This window comes from Trichosurus vulpecula, chromosome 5 (genome assembly GCF_011100635.1).
Source record: "Trichosurus vulpecula isolate mTriVul1 chromosome 5, mTriVul1.pri, whole genome shotgun sequence".
NCBI lineage: Eukaryota > Metazoa > Chordata > Mammalia > Diprotodontia > Phalangeridae > Trichosurus > Trichosurus vulpecula.
Window position 1 is genome coordinate 282,010,930 of NC_050577.1, and position 23,665 is coordinate 282,034,594.

At 37.1% G+C, this 23,665-nt stretch overlaps 1 protein-coding gene across 2 annotated transcripts in view; it reads right to left on the bottom strand.

The window, feature by feature from the left end:
* TMTC1 (transmembrane O-mannosyltransferase targeting cadherins 1) overlaps window positions 1–23,665 on the bottom strand; it is a 404,339-nt gene that overhangs the window by 37,233 nt on the left and 343,441 nt on the right. For both annotated transcript variants that reach the window (XM_036761095.1, XM_036761094.1), the window contains one exon: window positions 22,623–22,731. In XM_036761095.1, the coding sequence (XP_036616990.1) occupies window positions 22,623–22,731 (109 nt within the window). The remainder of the gene's footprint in view (window positions 1–22,622; window positions 22,732–23,665) is intronic.

Sequence of the window (23,665 nt, forward strand, 5' to 3'; positions counted from 1 at the left end):
CTGTGTAGGTGGATAGCACTTTTTATCCTGAGTCCTTTGGAATTGTCTTGAATTCTTGTATTGATCAGAATAGCTAAGTTTTTCACAGCTGATCATTATTGTTGTTATATTCAGTTCATATAAGTCTTCCCAGGTTTTTCTGAAATCACCATTCTCATCATTTCTAGAGCACATTATTGCATATTCCACAATAGTATTCCAGTACGCCACAACTTATTCAGGGTTGTAACAGAAGCTTCTGCATTTTTATATGACCATAGATATCACTGATTTCTTCTTCTAAAAACTGCCTGTTCATATCCCTTGACCAATTAACAGGCATCCCTTCAATTTCTAATTCTTTGCCACTACAAAAGAGCTGCTCTCAATATTTTTGGACACATAGGCCCCTTTCCTTTTTCTTTTGTCTCTTTAGGGGAGCAATACTGCTGCTGGGTCAAAGGGTACTTAGTAGCAGTATTACTGGATCAAAAGGTATGTGTATAGCTCTTTGGGCATAGTTCCAATTTATTTTCCAGAATGCTTGGACCAGTTCACAACTCCACCAAGAGTTCATTCATGTCCCTATTTTCCACCTCTCTTTAAGCATTTGTTATTTTCCTTTTCTGTCATGTCAGTCAATCTGATAGGTGTGATGTGGTACCTCAGAATTGTTTTTAATTTGAATTTCTCTAATCAATAGTGATTTAGTGCATTTTATATGACCATAGATATCTTTGATTTTTTCTTCTAAAAACTACCTGTTCACATCCCTTGACCATTTATCAATTGGAGAATGGCTTTTATTTTTGTAGATTTGACTCTTTTTCCTATATATTTGAGAAATTAGACCTTTAGCAGAGAAACTTGCTGTTAAATTTTTCTCCAGCTTTCTTCTTTCCTTCTAATTTTGGCCATATTTGTTTTGTTTGTGCCTTTAAGATTTTGAATGCCCTGCCATTTGGTACACATATGTTAAGTACCGGTATCATGTCATTGTCTATTGTACCTTTTAGCAAAATGTATTTTCTCTCTTTATCTCTTTTAATTAGGTCTGATTTTGGTTTTGCTTTGTCTGAGATCATGATTGCTACCCTTGCCTTTTTTTTACCTTGAGAAAAGCATAATGTATTTTGTTCCAGGCCCTTATTTTAACTCTGTGTATTGTCTTTCCATTTCAAATGTGTTTCCTATAAACAACATATTGTTGAATTATGATTTCTAGTTCATTCTGTGATCCACTTCCATTATATGTGTGATTTTATCACAATCACAATAATGATTACTGTGTTTTTCCTTCCAACCTATTTTTTTATCTATCTCTTTCTCTTTTTATCCTGTCCCTCCTCCAAAATCTGTTTTGTTTCTCACCACTGCCTCCCTTAATCTGCCCTTCCTTTTATCACTCTCTTCCTTTCTATTATCTCCTTCCCCTCCTACTTCCCTGTTGGATAAGATAGATTTCTTTATCCAGCTGAGTGTGTGTGTATTGATGTATGAATGTACTCTTCTTTGTTTGAACCAATTCCAATAAGAGTGCTTGCCCACCCCATTTTCCATTCCACTGTAAAAGCTTGTGATTGTACTCCTCTTTTATATGAGATAATTTTTCCCATTCTTTCTCTCCCTTCCCCCTTCTCTCATGGTACTCCTCTTTTTTACCCTATCATTAAAAAAATCATTCCCATATAATTGACTCACACCCATGTCCTCTTTCTATGTAGACTCCTTCTAACTGCCCTAATAACAGTAAAATTACATATATCATCTTCCCATATAGGAGTATAAGCAGTTTTACTCAATTGAGTCCCTGATGATTACCCTTTCATGTTTGCCTTTTCTATATATGAATTGTGTTTGAATGTCAAATTTTCTATCCAGGGGGCAGAGCCAAGATGGCGGCTCGAAAGCAGGGACTTGCGTGAGTTCCCCACCAGGTCCCTCCAAAAACCTATAAAAAATGGCTCTGAACAAATTCTGCAATGGCAGAACCCACAGAGTAGCAGAGGGAAGCAAGGCTCCAGCTCAGGACAGCCTGGATGGTCATGGGGTGAGGTCTATCGTGAACAGAGCTGGGAGTGGAGAGGAGTGGAGCCCAGCGTGGGTGGCAGCAGGACCAACTAGACCAGGAGCCAGACAATCAGTGAGCTGTGGCAGTTACCAGACTTCTAAACCTACAAACACCAAAGACAACAGAGAAGGTTAGTGGGAAAAGCTGCGGGGGACAGAGTAAAAAAAGGAGTTCGTAGTTCAGCCACCGCCCCGGGGACAGCGGAGGAGGTGCAGCTACAGAACAACAGCTGCAGTTGCTTCTGGCCCCAGGCCCACCTGGTGGGAGGAATTAAGTGGTGGATCAGAGCAGGAGTGCAGAGCCTGCTGAAGATTTGCATCAGGTCCGGGTTGGTGGTTCTTAGGGAAGGAGGAATGCTGGTGTGGCAGAGCTAGCTGTATAGAAATAGCTCTGAAAACAACAGCGCATACCCTCAAGCTTGGAACAAAGTATTCTTTACTCTACAAGCAGTCATATCTTGCTGAAAAACTCAAGGGTCAAGTAAGTTGGCTGGGAACATGGCCAGGCAGTGAAAATACACTCATATTCAGTCTCAGACTTTGGAATCTTTCTTTGGTAACAAAGAAGACAAAAACATACAGCCAGAAGAAGTCAACAAAGTCAAAGAGCCTACATCAAAAGCCTCCAAGAAAAACATGAACTGGTCTCAGGCCATGGAAGAGCTCAAAAAGGATTTGCAAAAGCAAGTTAGAGAAGTAGAGGAAAAATTGGGAAGAGAAATGACAAGGATGCGAGAACACCATGAAAAACAAGTCAAGGACTTGCTAAAGGAGACACAGATTTTCTATCCATATCTGGTCTTTTCATCAGGAATTCTTAGAAATCCTCCGTTTTATTAAATATTCATTTTCTCCCTAAGGATTATACTCAGTTTTGCTTGGAAGGTGATTCTTCATTGTAATACTACCTCCTTTGCCATCTGGAACATCATGTTCCAAGCCCTCCACTCTTTTAACATGGAAACTGTTAATATTGTGTGATCCTGACTATGGCTCCATCATATTTAAATTGTTTCTTTCTGGTTGTTGACAATAATTTCTCCTTGACTTGGGAGCTCTGGAATTGGGCTGTAATTTTCCTGGGAGTCTTCATTTTGGGATCTCTCTGAGGAGGTGACTGGCAGATTCTTTCAATTTCTATTTTACTTCCTGAAGCTAAGATCTCAGAGCAGTTCTTTCATAATTGCTTGGAATATGATATCTAGGCTCTTTTTTCCATCATGAATTTCAGGTAGCCCAATAATTCTTAAACTCAACTAATTCTTAAACTTGTTTTTCTGATGAGATATTTCACATATTCTTCTACTTTTTCATTCTTTTGACTTTGTTTTATTTCTTCTTGATATCTCAAGCTTGTAGTCTTATAGAGTCATTAGATTCTGCTTGTCTATTTTTAATTTTTAAGGAATTATTTGCTGAGCTTTTCTACCTCTTTTTCCTTTTTGGACAATTCTGATTTTTAAGGAATTCTTTTCTGTAGCGAATTTTTGTCCCTCTTTTGTCATTTGACCAATTCTGTTTTTTAAGTTGTTATTTTCTTTTCTTTTTTGTTATTTAATATATTTAGTTTTCAGCATTGATTTTCACAAGAGTTTGAATTACACATTTTCTCCCCATTTCTATCCTCCCCCCCCCACTCCAAGATGGCATATACTCTGGTTGCCCTGTTCCCCAGTCAGCCCTCCCTTCTGTCACCCCACTCCCCTCCCATCCCCTTTTCCCTTCCTTTCTAGTAGGGCAAGATAAATTTCTACACCCCATTGCCTGTGTATCTTATTTTCTAATTGCATGCAAAAACTTTTTTTTTTGTTTTTGAACATCTGTTTTTAAAACTTTGGGTTCCAAATTCTCTCCCTTCTTCCCTTCCCACCCACCCTCCCTAACAAGTCAAGCAATTCAACATAGGCCACATGCGTATCACTATGTAAAACCCTTCCACAATACTCATGTTGTGAAAGACTAACTATATTGTGCTTCTTCCTAAATTATCCTCCTTTATTGAATTTTCTCCCTTGACCCTGTCTCTTTTCAAAAGTGTTTGTTTTTGATTACCTCTGCCCCCATCTGCCCTCCTTTCTATCATCCCCCCTTTTTTTATCTTCTTCCTCCTTTTTTCCTGTGGGGTAAGATACCCAATTGAGTGTGTATGGTATTCCCTCCTCAGGTCAAATCTGATGAGAGTAAGATTCACTCATTCCCCCTCACCTGCCTTCTCTTCTCTTCCTACAGAACTGCTTTTTCTTGCCACTTTTATGAGAGATAATTTACCCCATTCTATCTCTCCCTATCTCCCTCTCTCAATATATTCCTCTCTCATCCCTTCATTTGATTTTATTTCTTTTAGATATCTTCCCTTCATCTTCAACTCACCCTGTGCCCTCTCTCTCTCTGTCTCTCTGTCTCTGTCTCTCTCTCTGTCTCTCTCTCTGTCTCTCTCTCTCTCTCTCTCTCTATATATATATATATATATATATACATACACATACATATATACACCCTCACATATACATATATATATACATAAACATATATATATAATATATATGCATATTCCCTTCAGCTACCCTAATACTGAGGTCTCATGAATCATACACATCATCCTTCCATGTAGGAATGTAAACAAAACAGTTCAACTTTCATAAGTCCCTTGTGATTTCTTTTTCTTGATTACCTTTTCATACTTCTCTTGATTCTTGTGTTTGAAAGTCAAATTTTCTATTCAGCTCTTGTCTTTTCACTGAGAAAGCTTGAAAGTCCTCTATTTTATTGAAAATCCATATTTTGCCTTGGAGCATGATACTCAGTTTTGCTGGGTAGGTGATTCTTGGTTTTAATCCTAGCTCCACTGACCTCCGGAATATCGTATTCCAAGCCCTTCGATCTCTTAATGTAGAAGCTGCTAGATCTCTTGTTATTCTGACTGTGTTTCCACAATATTCAAATTGTTTCTTTCTGGCTGCTTGCAGTACTTTCTCCTTGACCTGGGAGCTCTGGAATTTGACAACAATATTCCTAGGAGATTTCTTTTTGGGATTTATTTGAGGAGGCGATCGGTAGATTCTTTCAATTTCTATTTTGCCCTGTGGCTCTAGAATATCAGGGGAGTTCTCCTTCATAATTTCTTGAAAGATGATATCTAGGCCCTTTTTATGATGAGGGCTTTCAGGTAGTCCAATAATTTTTAAATTATCTCCCCTGGATCTATTTTCCAGGTCAGTGGTTTTTCCAATGAGATATTTCACAATGTCTTCCATTTTTTCATTCCTTTGGTTCTGTTTTATAGTATCTTGATTTCTCATCAAGTCACTAGCTTCCCCTTGCTCCAATCTAATTTTTAAGGTAGTATTTTCTTCAGTGTTCTTTTGGACCTGCTTTTCCATTTGGCTAATTCTGCCTTTCAAGGCATTCTTCTCCTCATTGGCTTTTTGGAGCTCTTTTGCCATTTGAGTTGGTCTATTTTTTAAGGTGGTGTTTTCTTCAGTATATTTTTCAGTATTTTTTGGGTCTCCTTTAGCAAGTCATTGACTTGTTTTTCATGGCTTTCTCACATCCTTGTCAATTCTCTTCCCACTTTTTCCTCTACTTCTCTAACTTGCTTTTGCAAATCCTTTTTGAGCTCTTCCATGGCCTGAGACCAGTTCATGTTTTTCTTGGAGGCTTTTGATGTAGGCTCTTTGACTCTGTTGACTTCTTCTGGCTGTATGTTTTGGTCTTCTTTGTCACCAAAGAAAGATTCCAAAGTCTGAGAATGAATCTGGGTGTGTTTTCGCTGCCTGGCCATGTTCCCAGCCCACTTACTTGACCCTTGAGTTTTTCAGCAAGATATGACTGCTTGTAGAGTAAAGAGTTCTATGTTCCAAGCTTGGGGGGGGGATGCACCAGCTCTGTCACACCAGCACTCCTCCTTCCCCAAGAACCCCCAACCCGGACTGGACTTAGATCTTCAGCAGGCTCTTCACTCCTGCTCTGATCCGCCACTTAATTCCTCCCACCAGGTGGGCCTAGGGCCAGAAGCAACTGCAGCTGTAGTTCTGTAGCTGCCCCACCTCCACTGCCCCCAGGGCAGTGGCTGAACAGCAAACTCTATCACCCTGTCCCTAGCAACTTTTCCCACTTACCTTCTCTGTTGTCTTTGGTGTTTGTGGGTTGAGAAGTCTGGTAACTGCTGCAGCTCACTGATTCAGGGCGCTAGGGCACGCTCCGCCCGGCTCCTGGTCTGGTTGGTCCATGCTGCCCAGGCTGGGCTCTGTTCTGCATGGGATAGACCTTACCCAGGGACCATCCAGGCTGTCCTGGGCTACAGCCCTGCTTCCCTCTGCTATTTTTTGGGTTCTGCAGTTCTAGAATTGGTTCAGAGCCATTTTTTATAGGTGTTTGGAGGTACTTGGCGGAGAGCTCACATTAGTCCCTGCTTTCCAGCCACCATCTTGGCTCCGCCCCTTAAGTTTTTATTTTCTTCAGTACTTTTTTTTACCAAGTTGTTAATTCTATTCTCATAATTTTCTTGCACCACTCTCATTTCTTTTCCCAGTTTTTCTTCTACCATTCTTATGTCTTTCTTTAGCTCTTGCAGGTATTCTTGTTGAGCTTGTGTCCAAGGTGCATTGTTATTTGATGCTTTGTTTGTAGCATTTTCATTTTGTTGTCTTCTGAGTTTGTTCTTGGTCTTCTCTGTCACCATAGTAGCTTTTTACAGTCAGGGGTTTTTTTGCTTACTTATTTTTTCCAGCCCATTTCTTGACTTTTGCTTTATGTTTAAGTTAGGTTCTACTCACTTCGGGGTTGGAGAGGCATCGTCCCAAGCTTCAGGCTTTTTTGTGCTTCTGTTTTCAGATCCTGTTCTGGGGGTCTGCAAGTTTTCAGTGATTCCAAGATGATGTTGTCCTGGGACAGGCCTCTGCTCCCCGCCACCACAAGTGTTAGTGCTTCTCTTGGCATCTGAACTGTAGCCACATCCCCTGTTTCCCTGCTCCCCTGCAGCTACAAGCACTAGTGCTTCTTTCTTCCCTAGAATGTCCCTGGGTTCAGTTCCTGAACCTGCTGTTGCTGTTGTTTCCTACAAGATCCATCACTGGTGTTGCCACCTTGTATGCTCCAACTTAGCCCCAATCTGGTATCACAGACCTCTCCTTTCAACCTCCTAAGTTTTCTTGGCTTGCAAAAATGGCTCCACCCCATGTATATCCTTTCCATCTTATGATTAAACATTTATTTTTTAATGGCTAAAAGTCCCATAAGTGTCTCATTTCATTTCAATGTCTAAGCTAAGTCTTGCCTGGCCTACTACAAAGTTCAATAACTATCTGAATCTCATTTCCACCCCACAACCCTACTTTCTCAGTGCCTAAAATGCATTCATAATAGATTTTTTACTAAGAAATTTATATCCCAATTTCTATTTTCCAGCATGGTTCTTTTCAAAGTCAATCAATTAATCAGCAGTCATCAAAAGGGGGAGGCAGAGCCAAGATATTGTAGATAGGTCAGTATGTTGTCTGACCTCTCCCCAGTTTCCCTCAAAACAACTTTAAATCAAGCTGCAAAATGAATTCTGGAGTGGCAGAACCCAAAAAGGATGAGGGTGAAGCAATTTTCCAGCCCAAGACAACTTAGAAGAACTATAGGAATGGTCTGTCTCACTTGGGTAAAAGGAGAGCACACCCCAGCACAGGCAGTGTCCAAGCAAGCCAACAGGAGGCTCCTAGTCCCAGCACAGATCAGCAACCGAGGCCCCAGGTTCCTGGCTCAGCAGGCTAGCAAGACAGAGGGCCAGATTTCAGGCCTAGGCCAGGAAGCCAGTGATCAGACTCCTGGCCCCCAGTGCAAGAAGGTTGGGACAATGCCCCCTGTACCCCAACTTTAAAGATCATGAAATAAACTGAAAAATGAATAAACAACAACAACAACAAGCACTGACCATAAAAAGCTACAATGGCAATAGGGAATATCAAAACACAAATTCAGAAGAGGACAACAATGTGAAAACGCCTACAATGCAAAGCCTCAAAGAGAAATATGAATTGGTCTGAAGCCCAAAAAGAACTCCTGGAAGAGCTCAAAAAGGATTTTAGAAATCAAATAAGACAGGTTGAAGCAAAATTGGGAAAAGAAATGAGAGTGAAGCAAGAGAATCATGAAAAAAAAAGAACTAACAACTTAGAAAAACAACTTCTTAAAAAGTAAAATTGATCAAATGGAAAAGGATATACAAAAATCTAATGAAGAAAATAACTCCTTAAAAAGTACTGGCTTAATCTAAAAGGAGGCACAAAAGCTAACTGAAGAAAATAATTCTTTAAAAATTAGAATTCGGCAAGTGGAAGGTAATGACTTGATAAGACACCAGGAATCAATAAAACAAAATGAGAAGAATGGAAAAAAATAGAAGAAAATGTAAAACATTTTGGAAATGTTGGAAAAACAACTGACTTGGAAAAGAGATCCAGGAGAGATAATTTAAGAATTACTGGACTACCTGAACGGCATAATAAAAAGAAGAGCCTGGACGGCATCTTTCAAGAAATTATCAAGGAAAACTGCCTGATACTCTAAACTCACAGAAATATTGTAGCCAAATTCAAAAAGTCTCAGGTCAAGGAGAAAATATTGTGAACAGTCAGAAAGAAAAAATTTAAATATCACAGAGTCACAATCAGGATTACACAAGATTTAGCAGCTTCTACATTAAAGGATCAGAGAGCTTGATATTACAGAAGGCAAAGAGCAAGAATTACAACCAAGGATCAACAATCTAGCAAAATTGAGCATAATCTTTCAGGGGAAAAATGGATATTTAATGAAATAGGGAACTTTTAAACATTCCTGGTGAAAAGAAAGAGAAGCATAAAAAGGTAAACAGGAAAGAAAAAAACCATGCTATTCAATAAGGTTAAACTATTTACATCCCTATGTGGGAAGATGATACTTGTGTCTCTTAAGAACTATATCTCAATTAGCAGCAGTTAGAGCAATTAGGAAGAGTATACATAGACAGAGGGTGCGGGTATAAAACTTTTTGTGCCAAGTAGTATAGCATCCAAATTTCTAAAGAAGCTAAATGAGTTACAGGAGGAATAAAGAGTAAAACTATATTAGTGGGGGACCTCAACTTTCCTCTCTCAGAACTAGATAAATCTAATCACAAAATAAACAAGAATGAAGTTAAAGAGGTAATTAGAATTTTTTTAAAGTTATATATGGTAGACCTCTGGAGAAAACTGAGTGGGGACAGAAAGTACCAGCAGCATATGAGACCAGCACAGAAAAAAAAATGACCATGTATTAGGACAGAAAAACCTCACAATCATATGGAGAAAGGCAGAAACATTTTCAGATCATGATGCAATAAAAATTACATTTCATGAAAAGCCATGGATAGATTAAAAATTAATTGGAAACTAAATAATCTAATGGGTGGGTCAAAGAACAAGTCATGGAAACAATCAATAAATTAATCAAAGAGAATGACAATAATAAGACAACATACCAAAATTTATGGGATGTAGCCAAAGCAGTATGTAGGGGGAAATTTATACCTCTAAATACTTTCATCAATAAAACAGAGGAAGAGCAAAGCAATGAAATGGGCATAAAAAAAAAACTTTAAAACAAGCTAGAGAAAAAAACCCCAATTAAACACCAAATTGGAAATCCTGAAAATCAAATGGGAGATTAATAAAACTGAAAGTAAGAAAGTCATAGAACTCATAAAGCTAATAGCTGGTTTTATGAAAAAGCTAATAAAATATATAAACCTTTGGTTAATTTGATTTTTAAAAAAGAAAAAAGAAAACCAAATCACCAGTATAAAAAATCAAAACAGTGAATTCAACACCAATGACAAGAAAACTAAAGCAATAATCAGGAGCCATTTTGCCCAGTTTTATGCCAATAAATCTGGCTAAGTGAAATGGATCAATATTTACAAAAACATAAATTGCCCAGATTAATAGAACAAGAAATAGAATACTAAAATAACCCCATCTTAGCAAAAGAAATTGAACAGACCATCAATGAGCTCCCTAAGAAAAAATCCCCAGGGTCAGAAGGATTTAGAAGTGAATTCTGCCAAACATTTAAAGAACAACTAATTCCAACACCATATAAATGATTTGGAAAAGTAGGCAAAGAAGGCGTCCTACCAAATTCCTTTTATGACACAAATCTCGTGCTAATACCTAAATCAAGAGAATAGGAACTACAGATGCATTTCCGTAATGAATATTGATGCAAAAATTTTAAATAAAAAATAAGCATAGAGATCAGAGCAACTTATATTGAGGATAATACACTATGGTCAGGTAGGATTTATGCCAGGTTTGCAGGGCTGGTTCAATATTAGGAAAACTATCAGCATAACTGACCATATAAACAAAAAAACTAATAGAAAGCATATGATTATCTAATAGATGCAGAAAAAGCATTTAACAAAATACAACACTCATTCCTATTAAAAATGCTAGAGAGCATAGGAGTAAATGGAGTCTTCCTTAAAATGATAGGTAGCACCTATCTAGAACCATCAGCAAGCATTATGTGCAAGGGGGATAAGCTAGAAGCATTTCCAATAAGATCAGGGGTGAAACAAGGATGTCCATTATAACCACTGTTATTGAATATTGTATTAGAAATGTTAGCTTTAGCAATGAGAAGAAAAAGAAATTGAAGGAATTAGAATAGGCAAAGAAGAAACAAAGCTATCACTCTTTGCAGATGAAATGATGGTATACTTAGAGAACCCCAGAGAATCAACTCAAAAGGTAGATGAATGAATGAAATGCTGTTTGGTGATTATCACCATTATCATTCAATATTGTAGTAGAAATGTTAGCTTTGGGCTGGAAAGCAGGGACTTCCTTAAGTTCTCCCCCAAATCCTTCCAAACACAAATTGTAGAGCTGCAGAACCCACAAAATAGCAGAGGGAAGCAGGTCTCCAGCCCGGAACAGCTTGGATGGTCACTGGGAAGGGTCTATCGCATGGTGCTGGGAGCAGAGCACAGCCCAGCATGGGCCATGTCAGGACCAACCACACCAGGAGTCAGGCAGAGCAGGCCTGAGGGCCATGAATCATTGAGCTGTGGCAGTTACCAGACTTCTCAACCCATAAACGCCAAAAACCATAGAGCAGGTTAGTGGGAAAACTGCTGGATAGGGGTGAGAGTGGTCCTGGCCCCAGCCCTGGGGGTGGCAGAGGTGGTAAGGCAGTGGCGGTGGCAGCAGCAGGAAGCTCCTGAGGCTGCTTCCAGAGCTCCAGCATCAGCTGCTTCCAGAGTCTCTGACTCACACATTGGGAGGAATCAAGCAGTGGATAGGAGTAGGAGCGCAAGGAGTGCTTTGCTGGCACAGAGGCAGGTTCTCTTGCTGTGCCCTGCTTAGATCTGGGTCACAGTTCTAGTTGGCAGTTCTTGGGGGAGGAGGAGCGCTACTGTGGCGTAGCTTGTGGTGACGGTGGAGTAGAAGTAGCTCTGAAAACAGCAGTGTTTGGACCCTAAAGCTTGGGACAAAGTACTCTATACTCTACAAGCAGTCATACCCTGACAAAAAGGTCAAAAGTCAAGTAGTTGGCTGGGAACATAAACAGGCAGTGAAAAAACACTCAGACTCAGACTCTAGAATCTTTTTCTGGTGACAAAGAAGATCAAAACATACAGCCAGAAGAAGTCAACAAAGTCATAGAGCATACATCAAAAGCTTCCAAGAAAAATATAAATTGGTCTCAGGCCATGGAAGAGATAAAAAAAGATTTGGAAAAGCAAGTAAGAGAAGTGGAGGAAAAATTGGGAAGAGAAATGAGAGAGATGCAAGAAAACAATGAAAAACAAGTCAATGACTTGCTAAAGGAGACCCCTGAAAATACTGAATAAAATAACACCTTAAAAATAGATTAAACCAAATGGCAAAAGAGCTCCAAAAAGCCAATGAGGAGAAGAATGCCTTGAAAGGCAGAATTAGCCAAATGGAAAAGCAGGTCCAAAAGAACACTGAAGAAAATACTACCTTAAAAATTAGATTGGAGCAAGGGGAAGCTAGTGACTTGATGAGAAATCAAGATATTATCAAACAGAACCAAAGGAATGAAAAAATGGAAGACAATGTGAAATATCTCATTGGAAAAAGCACTGACCTGGAAAATAGATCCCGGAGAGATACTTTAAAAATCATTTGACTACCTGAAAGCCCTGATCAAAAAAAGAGCCTAGATATCATCTTTCAAGAAATTATAAAGGAGAACTGCCCTGATATTCTAGAGCCACAGGGCAAAACAGAAATTGAAAGAATCCACCAATCGCCTCCTCAAATAGATCCCAAAAAGAAATCTCCTAGGAATATTGTTTCCAAATTCCAGAGCTCCCAGATCAAGGAGAAAATACTGCAAGCAGCCAAAAAGAAAAAATTTGGGTATTGTGGAAACACAATCAGGATAACACAAGATCTAGCAGCTTCTATGTTAAGGGATCAAAGGGCTTGGAATATGATATTCCAGAGGTCAAAGGAGCTAGGATTAAAACTAAGAATCACCTACTCAGAAAAACTGAGTATAATGCTCCAAGGCAAAATATGGATTTTCAATAAAATAAAAGACTTTCAAGCTTTCTCAGTGAAAAGACCAGAGCTGAATAGAAAATTTGACTTTCAAATACAAGAATCAAGAAAAGCATGAAAAGGTAAACAAGAAAGAGAAATCATAAGGGACTTTAGAAGTTGAACTGTTTTGCTTACATTCCTACATGGAAAGATGATGTGTGTAATTCATGAGACCTTTTTCAGTATTAGGGTAGTTGAAGGGAACATACATGTATATAGACAGAGGGCACAGGAGGAGTTGAATATGAAGGGAGGATATCTAAAAATTAAAATAAAATTATGGGATGAGAGAGGAATATATTGAGAGAGGGAGAAAGGGAGAGATAGAATGAGGTAAATTATCTCACATAAAAGTGGCAAGAAAAAGCAGTTCTGTTGGAAAGAAAGAGGGGACAGTGGAGGGGGAATGAATGAATCTTGCTCTCACTGGATTTGACTTAAGGAGGGAATAACATACACAGTCAATTGGGTATCTTACCCCACAGGAAAGCAGGGGGAAGGGCATAAAAGGGAGGATGATAGAAGGGAGCACAAATTGGGGGAGGAAGTAATAAAAAACAAACACTTTTGGCAAGGTATAGGGTCAACGGAGAAACTGAATAAAGGGGGACACGATAGGATGGAGGGAAATATAGTCTTTCACAACATGATTAGCGTGGAAGTATTTTACATAATGTTATATGTGTGGCCTCTGCTGAATTGCTTGCCTTCTTATGGAGGGTGGGTGGGAAGGGAAGAAGGGAGAGAATTTGGAACTTAAAGTTTTAAAAGCAGATGCTCAATAAAAAATTGTTTTGCATTTAAATGGCAAATAAGATATATAGGGAATGGGGCACAGAAATCTATCTTGCCCTACAAGAAAGTAAGGGAAAAGGGGATGGGGGGGGAGTGGGGTGACAGAAAGGAGGGCTGATTGGGGAATGGGGCAATCAGAATATATACCATCTTGGAGTGGGGGGGGATGGTAGAAATGGGGAGAACATTTGGAACTCAAAATCTTGTGCAAATCAATGTTAAACACTAAAATATTAAATAATAAAATATGAAACATAGAAATGTTAGCTTTAGCAGTAAGAGATCAAAAAGAAATTGAAAGAATTAGACTAGGCAATGATTAAACAAAACTATCTCTCTTTGCAGATGACATGCCTAGAGAATTAACTAAAAAAACACTTGAAATAATTAACTTTAGGAAAGTTGCAGGACATAAAATAAATCACTAGCATTTCTATACATGACCAATAAAGCCCAGCAGCAAGAAACAGAAAGAGAAATCCCATTTAAAACAACTATAGACAATATAAAATACTTGGGAGTTTATCTGCCAAGACCAACTGAGGAACACTATTACAAAAAAGTTTTGACAAAATAAAGTCTAAATGATTGGAAAAATATCAATTGCTCATGCTTAGGCCGAGCTAATATAATAAAAATGACAATTCTACCTAAATTAATTTATTTATTCAGTGTCATGCCAAACTACCAAAAATTATTTTATAGAACTAGAAAAAAATTATAACAAAATTCATCTAGAAGAACAAAAGATCAAGACATCAAGGGAATTAATGCAAAAATACAAAACATGGTGGCCTAGCTATGGCATATCTAACATTATATTATAAAATGTCAATCATCAAAACTATTTTGTGCTGGCTAAGAAATAGAGTGGTGGATTGGTGGAATAGATTGGGTACAGAAGACATAGTGGTAAATGATTATAGTAATCTAGTTTTTGATAAACGCAAAGACCCCAGGTTCTGGGATAAGCGTTTATTATATGACAAAAACTGCTGGGAAAATAGTTTGGCAGAATCTAGGTTTAGATCAACATCTTACACCATATAACAAGATAAGGTCAAAATAGGTAAATGAATTAGACATAAAAGGTGATACAATAAGCACATTAGGAGAGCAAGGAAAGCAGATTTATGGAGGGAAGAACTTATGACTAAACAAGAGATAGAGATCATTATGAGATATAAAATGCAAAATTTTGATTATATCAAATTAAAAAGTTTTTACAAAAAAGACCAATGCAACCAAGATTAGAAGGAAACTAGAAATATGGGAAACAATTTTTACCACAAGTGTCCCTGATAAAGGCTTCATTTGTAAAATACATAGAGAACCGAGTCAAATTTTTAAGAATACAAGCCATTCCCCAACTGATAAATGGTTAGAGGATATGAACAGGCAGTTTTCAGACAAAGAAATCAAAGCTATCTATAGTCATACAAAAATGTTCTAAGTCACTATTGATCATAGAGAAATGCACATTAAAACAACCCTGAGGTACCACCTCGCACCTATCAGATTGGCTAATATGACAGAAAAGGAAAATAATAAATGTTGGAAAGGATGTAGGAAAATTGGGATACTAAGGCACTGTTGATGGAGTTGTAAACTGATCCAACCATTTGGGAGAGTAATTTAGAACTATGTCCAAAGGGTGATCAAACTGTGCATACCTTTTGACCCAGCAATACCACTACTAGGTCTCTATCCCAAGGAAATCATCAAAAATGTAAAAAAAAACCTATTTGTATAAAAAGACTTACAGCAACTCTTTTCGTGGTGGCAAAGAATTAGAAAAGGAGGGGATGCCCATCAACTGGGGAATGGCCGAACAAGTTGTGGTATATAAATGTAATGGAATATTATTGTCCTAGAAGAATTGATGAGCAAGCTAATTTCAGAAAAAACCTAGAAAGTTTTACATGAACTGATACAAAGTGAAGTAAGTGGAACCCGGAGAACATTGTAAACAATAACAGCAATATTGTGCCATGATTAACTATGACTGAATTAGCTCTTCGGAGCAATACAATGATCCTAGACAATTCCAGAAGACTCATGATAGAAAATGCTATCCATGGGGGGGTGGGAGGAGGTGGAGCCAAGATGGTGGCTAGAAAGCAGGGACTTGCCTAAAGCTCTCCCCCAAGACCCTCCAAACACCTATAAAAATAACTCTGAACAAATTCGTGAACTGCAGAACCCACGAAATAGCAGATGGAAGCAGGGCTCCAGCCCAGGACAGCCTGGATGGTCACGGGGTAAGGTCTACAGCATGGAGCTGGGAGCAGAGCAGAGCCCACATAAGCAGCGCCTGGACGAACCAGACCGGGAGCTGGGCGGAACAGGCCCTAGCACCCTGAATCAGTGAGCTGTGGCAGTTACAAGACTTCTCAACCAACAAACACCAAAGACAACAGAGAAGGTCTGTGGGGAAAGAGTGAAAGGAGTTGGCAGTTTGGCAGATCCCAAAAAGAAAACTCCTAGGAATATTGTCACCAAATTCCAGAGCTCCCAGATCAAAGATAAAATACAGCAAGCAGCCAGAAAGAAACAACTTGAATATTGTAGAAACACAATCAGAATAACAAGAGATCTAGCAGCTTCTACATTAAGGGATGGAAGGGTTTGGAATATGATATTCCAGAGGTCAAAGGAGTTAGGATTAAAACCAAGACTCACCTACCCAGAAAAACTGAGTATCATGCTCCAAGGCAAAATATGGATTTTCAATAAAATAGAGGACTTTCAAGCTTTCTCAGTGAAAAGACCAGAGCTGAATAGAAAATTTAACTTTCAAACACAAGAATCAAGAGAAGCATGAAAAGGTAAACAAGAAAGAGAAATCACAAGGGACTTACTAAAGTTGAGCTGTTTTGTTTTCATTCCTACATGGAAAGATGATGTGTATGATTCATGAGACCTCAGTATTAGGGTAGCTGAAGGGAATATACATATGTGTGTGTGTGTGTGTATACGTGTATATATATATATGTATGTGTATGTATGTGGGTATATATATATATGTATATGTATATATGTATATATATATACAGGGCACAGGATGAGTTGAATATGAAGAGATGATATCTAAAAAAATAAAATCAAATTAAGGGATGAGAGAGGAATATATTGAGAGAGGGAGAAAGGGAGAGATAGAATGGAGTAAATTATCTCGCATAAAAGTGGCAAGAAAAAGCAGTTCTGTTGGGAGGGAAGAGGGGCAGGTGAGGGGGAATGAGTGAATCTTGTTCTCATTGGATTTGACCTGAGGAGGGAATACCATACACACTCAATTGGGTATCTTACCCCACAGGAAAGAAGGAGGAAGGAGATAAAAAAGGGGTGATGATAGAAGGGAGGGCAGATAGGGGGAGGAGGTAATCAAAAACAAACACTTTTGAAAAGGGACAGGGTCAAGGGAGAAAATTGAATAAAGGGGGATAGGATAGGAAGGAGAAAAATATTGTTAGTCTTTCACAACATGAGTATTGTGGAAGGGTTTTGCATAATGATACGCATGTGGCCTATGTTGAATTGCTTGCCTTCTTAGGGAGGGTGGGTGGGGAGGGAAGAGGGGAGAGAATTTGGAACTCAAAGCTTTAAAAGCAGATGTTCAAAAAAATGTTTTTGCATGCAACTAAGAAATAAGATATACAGGCAATGGGGCACAGTCATCTATGTTGCCCTACAAGAAAGTAAGGGAAAAGGGGATGGCGGGAATGGGGTGACGAAGGGAGGGCTGACTGGGGAACAGGGCAATCAGAATATATGCCATCTTGGAGTGGGGGGAGGGTAGCAATGGTGAGAAAATTTGTAATTCAAACTCTTGGGAAAATCAATGCTGAAAACTAAAATATTAAATAAATAAATAATGTTTTAGAAAATGCTATCCACATCCAGAGAAAGAATTGATGGAGTCTGAGCACAGATTGAATCATACTATTTTCACTTTCTTTACTTTTTGTGTATTTTTTCCTTTTGTTCTGTTTCTTCTTACAGAACATGATTATTGTGGAAATATGTTTTACATGATTGCCCATATATAACGTATATCAAATTGCTTACTCTTTTAGGAAGGTGGGAGGTCAAGGGGGGCAGGGAAGAGAAAATTTGGAATTCAAAATTTCATTTAAAAATGTTAAATATTGTCTTTACATATAATTGGGAAAAATAAAGTGCTAACTAAAAGAAGAAATCATCAGAGTTACCATAGTGATTTAATTTTCCCACTTTTGTAACATAATATTCTAATTGTTTATACCTCCTAAAACAGGATAATTTCTAATTTCTCTTCCAATATCTCTAGTCCTAACACTATCATTACAACCCCCTTTCTTGTGACTTTTTGCTTTTCTTACTTCCTGTCACAGTACTTTAGAACCATAGAATCTTAAACGTAGAATCTTATAGCTGCAAGGGTTTCTAATCAATCAACAAGCACTTTTTCAAGCACCTCCTGTGTGACAGGCAGTGTTCTGGGTACTAGGGATACAAAAATAAAAATGAAAATAGCCCTTTTCCTTGAGGAACTAGATTTATTAAAATCTAGCAAAAGGAGATACACATATATGAATATATAAAATGTATACTAGTTGTTTGTTATTGGGGAACAAATCACTAATAATCAGGGAGCAGTAGTAAATAGTTTTTACATGTACTGTTTTATAGTGTAGTTTGAGGTCTGTTATTGTTTGCCCTCCTTCCAATTTTTTTTTTCATTTTTTTCTTTGTCATTCTTGATCTTATTTTCTTTCATGGAATTTTATAAGCTCTATAAAGTAACCCTTGGATAGTGTGATTGGTATGATACTGAATAAATAACTTAATTTAGGTAGTATTGCCATTTTTATTACATTGGCTTGCCTCAACCATTAACTGTCATCAATTAATTTACTCTACAAAACTCTACAAAAGAATAGTTTGTAGTTTTATTCATACAATTTCTGTCTATTTATAGTCTATAGTCATTTCGAATGGGATTTTCCTTTCTATCTATGCTTGCCAGGTTGCATTGATAATCTATAGAAAGGCCAATGATTTATGTGGGGTTTTTTAGGCAGCTAGGTGGTGCAGTTGATAGTTAGAAAGACCTGAGTTCAAATCCTATCTCAGACACTTACTTGCTATGTGACTGAGCAACTCACTTAACCTCTATATTCCCCTGTTCCCTTACCTGTAAAATAAGGACAACAATATCACCTCCCTCCCAAGGTTGTTGTGAGAATCAAATTGAGATAATACCTATAAAGCACTTAGCACAGTGCCTGGCACATAACAGGCCTTCGATAAATGCTTATTTCATTCTGTCCTTTAAAATAATGCGACTTTCACATGTAAATTCACCCAGTCCTTGAGTTTTTATCCCCACCTTGGGAGTTTTGTATGCCTTTTTCAACTTTTGGCTGTTCATTTTGAAAATGTCCAAAAGATATAAAGAAAATAACTTTTAATATTTTGATTACTTTTAAAGACATATCTGGAAACATTATAATATCACTTTTGAAAAGTGAAAGATAAAAATATCATGACCTTTTGATATATGAACAGATTATGATCCCATAAATTCTCACTTTCTCTTAATCAAAAACTTAAATAAGTAAAATGCAATAATAATTGCTATCAACCCAGGATAGCTGTGTTATATTAATGTGGTGGCTTTCAAACTTCCTGTAGGAATCTTCCTTTACAAAAATGAAACAAAAACAAAATAAATTCTTACATCCTATACTTTTCAGAAAACGATCTATGCAAATAATTTTCATATCTTGTATTATATTCAAATTAAATTAAGAAATTAATACAATTTATATAACAAAAAATAATACATAAAAAGTAAGGTAACATATAGAAATGTTTAGAGAAGCAGCATAGCATAGGAAATAGAAAGTTGGTCTGGGAGCCAGGACGACCTTGATTCAGGTTTTACCTATGACATATACCAACTTGCTTAGTAACTCAAAAACTCTGTCTTTCAGAGAAGGTGCTAACCTCCATTGATAGAGGAACTTTTCTCTTCTGGGAATACCTTATACCAATGAACTTATAGTCTAGTCCCTATCCTATAAAGCTATTTATTGATAAAATCCTCTATAATTTTCACATTTATAACTTGTGAAAACAATTATCACAAAGACATGATTGTGATGGGTGGGCTTGATTGTAGTGTAGTTTCTCAAAATGTGGTGCATATAGATTAGGTTGCTTTTTATAATTCTTTTTCAACCACTAATGGAAATTAGTATTATGTCCTTATGGTAGCTATAGCAGGAAAGTATTTGTGATGGGGGCAATCATTCTCTTGGCAATTATAATTTCACCATATTAAGTTTCAGTTGTTTTGTTATGTGGATCTTTCCCCTTTACACTGCTGTAGTCATACATATTGTTTTTCTGATTCTGCTTTCTTCACTCTGTATCAGCTCATATGTCTTACTATGCTTCCTTATATTTATCATTTTTTTATTTGAAATTATTTTCATTAATCAATTTTATTTATTTTTAGTTCTGAAATCTCTCTTCCCCTTTCCTCCCCCCACCCCACTAAGATATGGATAGTCATTCAAAACAAATTCACACATTAGCCATGTCCAAAAATAATAAGAAGAAAATATGCTTCAATTTGAACTCTGCATCCATCAACTCTCTATCTAGAGGTGTTATGTCTACCAGAGTTACTAAGGCTTTCAAAGATGATTACTTTTACGATATTGCTGTGTGTGTGTGTGTGTGTATACACATATATATGTATATATGTATATGTATATGTATATGTATATATATAGATATAAAGTGTTCTCCCAGTTCACATGCATCCTTTCTAGTATTCATGTACTATAGCTTCTTTAGCCACTCCCTAGTCTATGGGCACCTACTTTATAACTAGATCTTTGCTACTGTGAACAAAGTGCTACTACAAATATTTTGGCCTTTCTTTCTATCATTAATAAGAGGAATGAACATTGAAAAAAATGAGGTTTTATCTCATACTTAAAAAATTAGCAAAGATTACAAAAGATAGGAATAATCACTACAGGAAAGGCTATGGAAAACTAAGCATACTGATGCACTGTTAGTGAAGGAGTTCCAGTTTTTGTGATAGTCACATATAGACAGTGCTTTAACAATAACAACAACAATAACCTTGTATACTGCTCACTATTTCCCAGACATTATGCTAAGTGCTTTACAATCATCTGATTTGTTCTTCACAACAACTATAGGAGGTAGGTGCTATTATGATCCTTATTTTGCAGTTGAGGAAATGGAGGCAAGAAGAAGTTATGTGACATGCCCAGGGTCACACAGCTAAAAAGTGTCCAAGGTGAGATTTGAACTCAGGTCTTCATAACTCTAGGCCCTCTGCTAGGATTTACAAATAGGCTTTCTCTTCATAATTTGGTGAGATTTAAAAGAAACAGAGGGCACTTCAGCTTAGAGTGATTATAAAAGGAAGCAGGATCAGAGCTAGGTATGAATGGGACATGGAAAACAATAAAAAAGAAGACAGGAAGGATAGTTTGTGACAAGATCATGTAGAACCTTGAATGACAAGATGAGAAGATTGGATCTTTCTTTATATTCCTGAAGGTAACTGAAGGCTTTTGAGCTATGAAGTAAAGATAATGAAAGCAGCATTTTAGGAAGATTATTCTGGTGTTTGTATGTGAGGTGGATTAGAAGAGGGACCAGATGAGAGGCAGGGAAATCAGTTGGGAAGCTGCCAGAGGCATAGGCTGATAACAGCCTGAAATAAATGATAGTACTGGGAATGGAAAGGCTATGGATGAAGATATTTTAGTAAGAGAATTAATGGGGATGTGGTGACTATTTGTATATGAGGGAGAAGTTTATAAGAAGGAAAATTACAAAGTTTAAAGCTTAGAAAATTGGGAGAACTGTGTTATTAATAAAAAGAGTGAAGTCAAGAATGAGAGTAAGTTTTTTTAGGGGAGGGGAGAATATGAAGAGTTAAGTTTATACTTGAAAATTGCATTTTTAGAAATATTCTACAGCCTACATTTCCCATTAATTCTAGGAATAACCCTCTCTACAATTAGTTCTAATTAGTGAAATTTCTGAAGTTAGATATGAATCAACAAAAAAAATGGTGTTGTAGCAAATATGCTGATTCAGAAGACATTTATTAAGTACCTAACATGGAAAAAGTACTGCACATGGCAGTGGGGAAAATAAAAAATTTAAATGAAGCATTATCCTTGGTCACATGAAGCTTACAATTTGACAAGGAATCTATTTATAAGTGAATACTCATCTTCTTATTGCTATATTTGCTAAATAATTTTAACTGCTACAACAGAAAGCATACATGTGTAAATACACATAATGCCTAAGCATGAATTCAATTTGACAAAAATTACTACATATCTAATATGTGCCAAATTTAAGCTTCATAGGATCATATCTTAAATGACTGATATACTTAAAAGAATAACAGAAAATAAGGTATCCACAATATTTTGAAACACACAAAAATAAGACGACGTATAGGAAGTTACGTATATAGTAGCAATAAATTATATTTATATATCACTTTAAAGTTTATAAATGTCCTTAAAAAATCATCTTTATTTATATATGTGTGTGTATATACATACACACACACATATATACATATATATATATATATATATACATACAGAGAGAGAGAGAGAGAGAGAGAGAGAGAGAGAGAGAGAGAGTTTATTCATATCTTTAAACACAACAGTGAGTCTGTAAGGTGCACTGGAAAGATCACTTACTTTAGTCATTTGTAAAATAAGGGCCTCTGAGATCCCTTCCACATCTCTATAGCTATGATATTAAGATCTCATTTGAGTCTCACAACTTTATGATGTGTTAGAGTATTTTTATCCCCATTTTACAAATGAGGAAACTGAGAGAGTAAGGGAAAACATAAAATTGATTCAAAAGTTCTGTTATCAGTGACCAGTTAATTACATAGCTAAAGTTTGATGTTAACTCAACTGTGTATCCTCTAGTTAGTGATGTGCCTTACTGCCTCAAGCAAACTGCAGCAATAGAGCCAAAGAAGAAAAATTCTCTTATCATAGAAGAAAGGCAAGTAGACCATGCAAAGTATGGTAAGAGCAGGACATAGAGATGTGTCTAGTATTTAACATGAATGAAATCACAGACAATTAAAGTATTGAGGGAAAAGAAGCTGATTACCTGCTCAGCCAATAGTGAAGCTAGGCTTGAATAAGCATCTGCAAACTCTGGACCAAATTTGATGGAATCTCTTAAAAAGATGATAGCTTCTTCTTTCTTCCCTTGGGACCTAGTGGTCAAGGGGGGAGAGGAGGAAACATCTTTTAATTACATCTTGTTCATATAATTTAATAGATTTTAATTTTTTTAGTAAAAACTAAAGAAGTAATGCAAACTTTCTCTTCACTTTACAGTAATTTATTACACATTTCTAAAGCTCTTTCTATCTCTATGTCCTTCTGAGAAACATTAAAATTTGGGTAGAGTTGGTGGTATTCAATAATTTTTATACTTGTCCTTTTTCCATTGTGACTTCTGGAAGCTTAACACAGGAGAGTTCTAGACCAGGAAGACCTGGGTCCAGATCTTGTCTTTGACATTTACCACCTGTGCCTATTGGCAAGTGGTCTGAGCCTCAGTTTACTCATCTATAAATAATGATAATAATGCCCATACCCATCTCACAGGATTATTGTAAGGATCAAACGAGATAAGGTGCACAATGTGTTTTACAAATTTTAAAACTACATAAATGTTATTATTACACTACAAATTATAGACTTTCAGAGTAAAAGTTGTGACATCCCCTAGTTGATATAGATGGGGGTCCAGTGTCTATTACAAGCCAAGCACTGAGTCACAGAATGTCAGAAGTGGAAGGGACCCTAGTGATCAAGCAGTTTATTCCCTTAATTTTACACTTGTGGAAACTGCTGCCTGAATTGGTGAAGTGACTTTTTACAATTTTATTTTCCATACAATTTTATTTCCATAAAATTAATTTTTACTTAACTATCTCTTCCTGTGTAATAATAATAATTAATAATGGTCATAACAGCTAGCATTTACATAATACCTTAAGGCTTACAAAATGCTGTACAAATATTTCATTTTATGCTCACAACAATTTTGGGAGGTAGGTGCTATTAACACCCTGTTTCACAGATTAAAAACCTGAGGTAAAGTGAGGTAAAGTGACTTTCCCAGGATCATACTGCTAGTAT